General features: G+C 54.0%; 2 protein-coding genes across 2 annotated transcripts; one reads left to right on the plus strand and one right to left on the minus strand.

Moving 5' to 3' along the window:
• Positions 1–683: 683 nt before the first annotated feature.
• On the minus strand, positions 684–7,068 carry MONBRDRAFT_36175 (uncharacterized protein; the record flags this gene model as incomplete). The annotated part of the gene is made up of 17 exons (XM_001743877.1): positions 6,982–7,068; positions 6,562–6,688; positions 6,321–6,450; positions 6,151–6,232; positions 5,934–6,036; positions 5,727–5,830; positions 5,583–5,625; positions 5,366–5,457; positions 5,190–5,257; positions 4,958–5,076; positions 4,611–4,762; positions 4,352–4,467; positions 4,074–4,209; positions 3,809–3,946; positions 2,945–3,658; positions 2,360–2,860; positions 684–701 (listed from the first exon to the last, which is right to left on the minus strand). Exons 2-17 carry the CDS (start codon positions 6,620–6,622, stop codon positions 684–686), a joined length of 2,577 nt encoding a protein of 858 aa, XP_001743929.1. The 5' UTR covers positions 6,623–6,688; positions 6,982–7,068.
• Positions 7,069–7,540: 472 nt separating this feature from the next.
• On the plus strand, positions 7,541–9,759 carry MONBRDRAFT_1048 (uncharacterized protein; the record flags this gene model as incomplete). Its single annotated transcript, XM_001743630.1, has 8 exons — positions 7,541–8,084; positions 8,237–8,314; positions 8,439–8,551; positions 8,650–8,736; positions 8,868–8,964; positions 9,061–9,191; positions 9,294–9,433; positions 9,534–9,759. Coding segments are annotated over 8 exons (1,416 nt in total), but the record flags the coding sequence as incomplete, so codon positions are not given.

Genomic DNA, 9,759 nt, shown 5'->3' on the forward strand with positions numbered 1-9,759 from the left:
CATGCCCGTGGCTGGACTGCCACCGAGTGTCCACTTACCCCCAGAGAGGGGGAACGTGGTGTCCTCGGAGACTTCGCAGTCCCAAGTCACAATGCCACTCGAGCAATTAACCGTGACGGCTGTCGTGGAAGCCACCATGCTGGCGGCAAGGCAAAGCAGACTCAAAAGAAGGAAAGACGTGAGCTGCATGATGCCGATGATTGGAGAGCGAACACACAAACTAAAAGAAAGAAGAAGAAACCAGCAGACTTCCTCTGGCGACCAGCGCAAGAGAGAGTACAACTGCTTCCACTCAGGGACGAGGAAACAAGACTAGGAACGAAGATGAAGACGATGGTATGAGCACCAACGCCCTAAGAAATCAACGATCAAGCTGTGAACGTCCGTTTTGCTTCAATAGCTGATGTCTGTCGTCGTCGGGTGCTCCGGCGAACGAACGATTGAGTGTGTCGCGTGGGAAGGTTGTGTGCAAGTATGAGCAAGCAAAGGCTCTGCTTGATTGATCAAGCTGTTGAATCAGAGCGAGTGCTACGCGCAAGGCTGCCAAGTGGGCCCCGGATCGTCAGAGGCGCGATCCGGACTGGACCAGCCCCGACGAGTGCGGGAAACCGAACAAGCTCGGGCAGCGACAAAAGGGGGAACCACACAAAAACGGATGACGAGGATGACAGCGGCCCCCACCGTCAACGCCTTTCCTGCCCCTGAAAGCAGGAAAGGGGAGGAGGAGGGGGAGGGCCGAATCGATCAACAGTGCCCCCTGCTAAGCAAGAGGCAGCCGACCGAATCCAACCCGCGTGCAGCCCAGACGCAGTTCCGGCAGGGAGCGTGTGATGTACAGTCCCCGCGAGTCCACACAACGTAAAGTGCCTTATCATGCGCAAAGCCAAGCTACGAGACAGAGAAAGCGCTGAAAGAAGAAGAAGAAAGGAAAACAAAAAAAAAAGATGGTGTGGGTGTGTGTGGCTTTGGGGTGTGCTCGACGTGAGGGAATAGGTGTGTGGATGCAACGCGGAGGTGTGGTGCGTGCATGACCGAGATGGGACCGTTCGTTCGTGGTCTCACAAAAGAAAGCCAGCAAACCTCTTGAAGGAATGAGGTGGATGTTGCAGCACCCATGTCCTTATGAAGTACCATCTGTCATTCCCGCCTCTCCTCTACACCTTCACCGTTACATGATGACGTTCATGATGTTGTTATCGTTTGCTGAGATGTTTTAAGCGGTAGGAAGGTGAAGGTGGGCCGAAATGACGCGCGGCTCCGGGCAGAATGTGGGGAAGCAAAACCAAGTGTCAGACGTGGAACTCAGTGCGCGATTACGTATGCCTGCTCTACTGTCGTTGCCCGCATCATTCTCAAGTCATCATTCATGTGTCCATTCAAGGCTGGTCTTGATGATCCACGTCCTTCTCATACACCTTGCGCTTCACGCACGCGAGGGCCGACGGTGAGCGCTTCCCTCCTGATGCCCATCTCGGTTCCGACGAATCAACCGATGCCCCTTTCTGGTCGTGTGTGCTTCACCTCGGCTGTCTGTTTCCTTCCCAGCAGCACCACACACGGATTTTCTCAAATCTCATTGAGCACGCGACTGACGACGACGGATGCAGCCGTATGCGCCGGGCAGTCCCAACCGTCAAGGACCTACATCAGGTTCAGTGTGCTGGGTCTATCAATCCTCATCGCGGAGCTCATTAAGTGTGACCAAATTTACACTCTGGACTGACTATCATGATAAAAGCCCACATTCACAACACGATCAGCTAGTGTGTGACAGTCACACCCATCCAGTGGAGCATGCGCTGAACCAAAGTGCAATCTTGGTCACACTTGTTCACTGGCTCGTCGACTAAACGCGGAGCCACGTTGTACGCTACATGGAGCCATTTTAGATGGCACACAATTTGTGCATTCTCTCTGCCCTTCTGAAGTCTAAACAACCCCCTTCAAGATGAATTGGAGAAAAACAAAAGGAAAAAGAAGCCCACACGACCTAGGAGAACTCAAAAGAAACAAACAAGGATCGCCCGAGGCAAACATCAATCACCCTGGCCAAGCAAAGTTCTTGAAGTGCAGGGATAAATGAGAGCGGCGACAGGCGAACACCGTTGCACAACAGGTTGAACACGCAAGTAGACTGGGACGTCCTGCCAGCTCAGCTGAGATCAATCACAATGACCTGACGCTCTTGATCCAGGCGCCCACTGCCGCCACGAGCCGGGAGTGAGTGAGTGAGTGAGTGAGTGAGTGTGTGTGTGTGTGCGATTTGGCCGTGCAGAGACGGAGAGAAGCAGCATTATGGCAGCAGCAAGCAAAGTCACCCCCCCCCCCCCCCCCGCCCCACACACACACACACACACACCTTGGCCACAAAGTCATTCAAGTCCACTTCCAGTTGACCCAGATCCATGTCTTCGCCGCGCGAAATACGGAAGCGCTGTGTCTCTGCCACAAGCTCCTGCAGGATAAAGAGCAGGAGCTCATTGTTGTCCCGGCGATAGGTAATGTACTTTTGAAAGTGCCGCTGCATCGTCTTCATGACTGAGAACTTTTGCGTCTCAATAAAGCTTGTTAGCATGACACGTATGGCCAGGTCCACGTCATCCGAGCGCACATACTCACGCAAGTGCATGCGAGCATGCGCCTCTGCCATCCGGATCATCGACTCGATGTGACGCACGGTAATGGGGATGCTGCCCGTAATCTCTGCCTCCCGACGCAACTCGGCATACAGGTTGGCAATCTTGTCCTGATCCATGTCCTGCAGCTTGGGATGAATCTTCTTCGAGTACTTGATGTATTTGCGCAACAGCTCCTGAGAAATCTCGCCAGGCCTTGAAGTGATCGTCGTACCAGCCCCTCGCTATGCACCCAAAGCAAAAGACCCCAACAGCATGTGAGCATATGAATTGAAATCAAACAGCACATGAGCACAACACGTCCGCACCTGACTCTCGGGATGATTGTTCATGTGACTGTCCACAACGAAGCTCGCCAGGCGCTCATCTTTGATGGGGTCAGCCGTATCTTTGACCACACAGAGAATGTCAAAGCGAGAGAGGATGGGCTCGGTCAGGTCCACATTTTGACTGAAAGTAAGACCCGGCTGATAACGGCCACGGATGGGGTTGGCTGCCGCAATCACGGAGCAGCGGGCTTGCAGACTGGTGATAATGCCAGCCTTGGAGACGGAAATGGATTGCTGTTCCATGGCCTCGTGGATGCTGGTCCGGTCCTGGTCGTTCATCTTGTCAAACTCGTCAATCAAACAGACGCCTTGGTCCGCCAACACCAAAGCTCCACCCTGCAAGGTCCACTCGCGCGTCACAGGATCGCGGCTCACCGAGGCTGTCAGACCCACCGCGGAGGCGCCTTGACCCGTCGTAAAAACGGCGCGATGCGACGTCTTCTCAATGTACTTGAGAAACTGCGACTTGGCCGTGCCAGGGTCGCCCAAGACCAAAACGTTGATGTCACCACGAACGCGGTGCTTGCCACCGGGATTCTTAGCCTCGCCCCCGAACATGGCCAATGCCAATGCCGTTTTGATATCCTCATGCCCATAAATGGACGGTGCGATGCTTCGCACGATGCGCCGACCAATGTTCTCATCAGCGGCAAGCGCTTGAATCTCTTTAATATCGTCGTCTGTAATGCCATCCTACAACCGAAAGAGAAGGATCACCAAGGTTGAGACGAAGCAGGCCTCCCATATTGCCACCAACATAGCTTCCATGTCAGGCGCCTCAACATGCAAAGAATGCAACCCAGCCAGGCAAGGCGAGACTTGGGGGAGGGGCCAGCACGCTACCTGGAACAGCTTATCGGCACGTTTCTCGATAAAGTTGGCCTCGATCACAGTCGCAAAGATGGGAAAGCCGTGCTTGGCGTTCAGTGCGCTGTCAAAGTTGTTGCGATAAATTCCCGTCAAGAGCACTTCGTCGCCCGGCTGTCGTGCAAAGGAGGGTGCAGGCCAGCAAGGACACCGCGCGCCACCCAAACGTCATGGTGAGGTCAATGAAATCAGTATCAACACATTCAAGAAATTCGCCATCCGTAGCCATGCATGAGCTGACCTTGACATAATCGACGTAATCCCAAAGAAGAATGACTTCCTTCTGACGTGGTAACCGGCCGGCTGGAACGGTACCGGGAGACTCCTGAATGGTAGCACGCTGAAAGTTGCGGTAGATCGTTTCCTCCGCATTCACGCTGATGCAAAGCAGAGTGTGTGACGCCAAGCCAGGCGCAAACAGTCCTGACGTGAGTTTTGTCTCATCTCTTCATACTATCGCGCAGCCTACATGTGCTGATCAACGCAACGTCATCTACGCTTTGCCTGAAGATGGCTTACCTAAAAGGTCCTCGAGATTGACAGCTCGGGCAGTTGTTGACAGACACCTCTCGAATGTTATCTTGCACAATCGGGCCAATCAAGTAGCCACATTTTTCACAGTTGTATTTGACAACCTGGTTGCCCCAACGCACACGCCAGTTACCGGGACAGAGAGCGGGTGTGAGGAGGGTGGAAAGTAAAAATTTGCGGCATGCACAAAAAAGGTCTTGCCGCGAAATGAGTAGCGCGTGGCTCCGTGCACGGGGCACAAGCATACCTTGAGCTGAGGGAAGACGCCTGTGCGGCGCGTGACAACGCCGCTGACCTTGATGAGCATGTTCAGGTGGTGCTGACGCAAATCACGGATGTTCTCAACGACGGGCAGATCGGAGATGCGCACGTGAATCTCCGATCGAATCTCATCATAGTCTGCAGGAAACGACGTTTGTCATCGTGGGCCCGCGCACCGCCGAGAAAGACCATGACAGAGACGAAGAAGGGCAAATGACATGGGGAAAACATCAGCGAGACGATGGTCCTGCATTTGCGCCCTGCCTCACGAACACCCACGAACACCACGACATGGTGCAGACATGTGCAAAACAGGAGAAAATTCGAACATACAAGGGTATGACTCGAGTACAACATCGCGTGCGGCCGCATCAAAGATCTGAAGCATCTCAGCCGGGGCATCGCTTGCGTAAATGGCCAAGGTTGGCGATTCTTCGCAGAGAGAGCGATAGCTGATTTAAGGAGAAGAACTTGGTGAGCAATCGAAGAAGATTGTGTATACAAGCCTCGATTCCTTGTGAAAGGAAGGAGTCAGCGTCATGTGAGGATGTTTGGGCCGACACACCTGATGACGAGAGATTCAGCGTTGCTTTGCGCGAGCTCCCGAATCTTCACCTGATAGATTTTGACACCCTGATAGGAATGGCCAGAGGTCAGTTCAACGCAAAAAGCACCCATTGGCCAAGCCAGCAAGCAGTGAGACAACATGCTGGATGTTTGTGCCAATCAAGCAGGACCAACCTTCTCTTCCGTGTTGCGCAAGAATAGCTTGAAGCGACGGTGAATTTCACGGCGTGGAGACTCCATTTGCACCCACTCGCGAGTCGTGTGACCTAACGCAATAGGGGTAAGAGCATGGTCAAGGGAAGGTCAAGATCTCGCACAAACATCACCCAAATGTTACTGGCTTGCAGGTGAACGCAGCACAAAAGCACAATTACGGGCAGCGGCATCAAACCTTTGCGGTCTTCGAGATTCTCAATGATCGGCTCGTCGTCATTCTGAATCAGAACAGGACATGACGTGAGACATATGCGTGCCCATCTGCAATAGCTTCAACGGGCCAGAGACCGTCCATTGACATGGTACAAATTAGGCATACCACATCCATGTCTTCGCCCTCTTGCTCTGGCTGGAGAGCCCGTTCAGCCAGACGCCGACGCTGGGGACGGGGTTCGCCCGAATCTTCCTCCTCTTCCTCATCGTCTACCCGATGATCGTGCCAAAAGTGAGCAAAGCAGCCAGCCAATCAATGTGAGCCACAAGTGAAGGAGCCAACATGGCGCGCGGGAAGGGTCGAGGAGCCTACCACCAAAGCCCAATCCCCGTGGCATGCGTGAGCGGCCTCGAACTTGCATGCCCATGCGCCGATCGCGTGCACGCATCAGGCGTTCTGCTTCAGCACGTTGATTCTGTACAGTTGAACCAGACCCAAACATCGTCAGTTCTTGCCCAGGAAGGCATTGGACGGAGAAAGAAAAAAAAAAAAAAAAGGGTGCAGACTCGGCGTGGCGCAGTGGGTGTACCTGGCTCAACTCTGAAATGTCACTGGCATCATCCAGCATCTCGGGGTCATAGCGATCGAGCTGCTCTATCGCACGGTAGTCGCTACATGCGCCAAAAATTGTCCCAAGCAGATGAGCACAAGATGGGCTTGGCCTGTGAATGACAAGGGCACACACAAGCATCCACGTACGCGCCCATGTCATCACCAAAGAGATCCTCCCCTTCCCCTTCTTCCTCCTCGACACCGTCGTGAGAGTAGGGAACATCGCTAGCCTCTTGGCGTGCAAGCTCCTCCGTCTCATCAGGAAACGGGTCCAAGCCTATGAGCAAGGGGGCGTGAGTCGCCACCAATGAAAATCAAGCAACACCTTGGTTGGGCCACAAGCGTTGCGAGCAGATAGACAGCATCGCGCTCGACAGCCTGGTCGTACCATCTTGCGAATCACGTGGTGGCGATGAAGAACGCACGGGCGAGCTCGGAGCAGACGACATGATGGACAGTCGAACGCAAGCGTCAGCAGTGCAGCTAGCAGACTCGTTCTGTGCCTACAGGGCTTCCTACCGACATGATCCAAGCAAAATCAAGAAATCAGTGCGTCGTCGCAGCCCATGGGCGGAGACAGCATAGACATCGAACAAGCTTGTCGCCGCGCCACACGTAGGATCGGATGGATTGGGCAGGAGCCATGGATATGGATGAAGGGTCATTTTTCCATGCCAGCCACGACTTTGAGCGGCACAAAAAAAACAGGGTGGGGGGGCAGTCGTTCATGTGCAAATAACTGCAGGACCATCACCCCCTCCAAAACGCAAAGGCCACCAGCCAGACAAGACTGCTCGTCAACACGTACTCGACATATAACCTTGCTCTGCCTTTACGAAGTAGAGGTGAGATTCATTCAGAGCATCCGCCTGAACCCGATTCTCGGCGGCAGCGCGCAAACAGGAGAAGTGGCGCCGCAGCCCGCGCGCAGCCCAAACCGTTATCGCCTTGCTACCACATGGTAGACCTCAATGACGCTCCTGTAGCTATTAATAGATGACCACATTATGTCAGAAAATCATTGTCATCAGTTTTTTTTTTTTTTTATTGCCAATGTTGATGATCAAAGCGTTTCTCAAGATTTTGGTTCTAAAAGCTTGCGCGCTCGCCCTTGACCTCATTCTTTTGGCAGCCCCTTCCCTTTGCTGCCTCCCGCTCGCTCTCATCCTCGCGACGAAAGAGAGGAAAAGGCAGAGACTTGACCCCCGTGCCGGGTCGTTTGGCCGTGACCAGCGACAGTCAACATGTTGTCCGGTGTGCTCATGCAAGTGTCGCTCCTCGGAGTGACAGTCATCATGTCCGGCATCTACCTCCTCTCCTCCTGGCTCAAGCACCTCACAACCATCATTCGCCCATGGCGCCGACGCAAGCGCGAGCTTGAGCGGGCCATGCGAGCCGCAGACACCTATCAGGAGTGGGAGGCTGCCGCCCTTTTGCTGGACGAGCAGGAGAAGCGTGATCTTTGGCGGCTTGACCCGGTCTCCAGTCTGTTTGATGCGGATCGCATTGCTGCCCGGCTGATGCGGCTGCACGACGCCCGTCACTCGGACGACATCAATGAAGCTATGGTCCAACTTCGAGAGAATCTCTTCCGCAACATCGGTGGACTGGGACAGGAGCAGCTCTACTCTTACTGTCATGTCGGTACAAAGGTCATCATTCAGCAATATCTCCAGGAGCTCAGCGCCACCATCGAGCACATTGTCATGGCTCCCACGGTGCCCCTCCATGTCAAGGAACGCTTTCTTTCTGATGCCCGCCAAGCTTACGGTCGTACCGCTATCATGCTCAGTGGTGGAGCAGCCATGGGCATGCTTCACTGGGGTGTACTGCGCTGTCTCTTTCAGAATGGCCTCTTACCTCCGGTCATCTGTGGCAATTCTATTGGCGCCCTCTACTCGGCCGTTCTCGGTTCGTTGAGCGGGGCATATCGCTTGTCTCAGCATTCATGGAGAGGCGCGGTCGCCAGGCAGGCAGGAGAGAGGATTAAAGGATTGGTGTGCTGGGTGGGAGAGGGGGTGAGCGCCTTCTGACCTACAGGTTGATTGATGGCACATGTGCAGGCATTCACACAGACGACGAGCTCAACAGCCTTTTTGATCGTCCAGACGCAATTGACTTTTCTGCGTTTTTGAAATTGGGTAGGCTCGACTTGATGCATTTGTATTTGTTTTGTTTTTTCCACCTTTTTCTTTTCGCTTCGCTTCGCCCACTGACTTGTAACATGCTCCTCTGTCTTGGGGTTTACGCTTGGCTTGTCGATAGGCAAGGGTAGTGTGCGTCGCAAGGTCATTCGTCTCCTCAAGCACGGTGTTCTCATGGACATTACCAAGCTGGAGGAGTTTTGTCGTGCCAATCTGGGCGACTTGACGTTTGCCGTATGTTTGTTCGCCCAACCCGTCCGATGAGACCACTTTGTTTTCGCATAGTTTTCCTTGACCGCCGTTCTTGATTCATTTTCCCATCGTTGGAATAGGAGGCATACCAACGCACAGGCCGCATCGTCAACATCACGCTCACCCACACAACCCACCAGGGCTACCCACACCTGCTCAATTACTTGGTTGGTCTGGTATATTCAAGCACGCCCAGTGCCATCAGCTCCAATATCACTTCTTGGGGGAGGTGTTATCCAGCTTCTGATGCCTCATTGGCACGGTGCTCCTTGCTGTTGTGTGGCCGGGGACCCATTAGACAACCCCCAACGTGGTTCTTTGGTCTGCAGCCTGCGCAGCTTGTGCGCAACCCGGCATGTATGCTCCCGTGGCTTTGATGGCCAAGGATATCAAAGGTAAGCTTTGACTTGTTGCAGCGTGCGTGTTGGTGCATTCTATTATGCCTGCCCTGACGCTTGTGGCGATGATGACATTTCGTGCGTGATGAACAGGCAATATCGTTCCTTTGCTTGAGGTGGACCCGGAGGCGAGTTGGGGTGTCAGTAGCACCATTCACAACCCACTCCTGCCGAAGCAGCGTCTTTCAGAGCTCTTCAACGTCAATCACTTCATTGTCTCTCAGGTCCGTTCAAGAGCGACTTGGAAGGGATGATGCCCCCGCCCCACCCCAAACGTCACGGTACACAAGCAGCCGGCACACTCAACATCTCCGCTTCGCGCTTAGGTCAACCCCCATGTGGTGCCTTTCCTGCGCTCCATGCGGTCTTCATCGCGATTTGCCCTCCTACACAAGGCGGTCATGGTAGCGGGTGGTGAGCTCATGCATCGTCTACGACAGCTGGCCTCCATTGGCTACTGGCCAGGGTGAGTACATGAAGATTGCTCGTCTTGCAGTGCCACATGGCAATTTGTTCTAATGTTGCCAGCCTCTTGCTCCGCCGTCCCGCTGACGTCCTGATTGCAGACTGCTCAATTGGTTGAAATCGGAGCTACTACAGACGCACGAGGGCGATGTCACAATTGTACCCTCGCTGTCATGGGCCACCATGTCCAACGCCCTGAGCAACCCGACTCCCGAGCTCGTCTCGTGGTTTGCACGTGAAGGTGAAAAGAGCACATATCCTTACATTCCCATCGTTGCAGCTCGTTGCCACGTGGAGGTGGCTTTGCATGCAGGGCTGCGTCGCATC

This window comes from Monosiga brevicollis, genomic scaffold (assembly GCF_000002865.3).
Source record: "Monosiga brevicollis MX1 MONBRscaffold_4 genomic scaffold, whole genome shotgun sequence".
Lineage (NCBI taxonomy): Eukaryota > Choanoflagellata > Craspedida > Salpingoecidae > Monosiga > Monosiga brevicollis.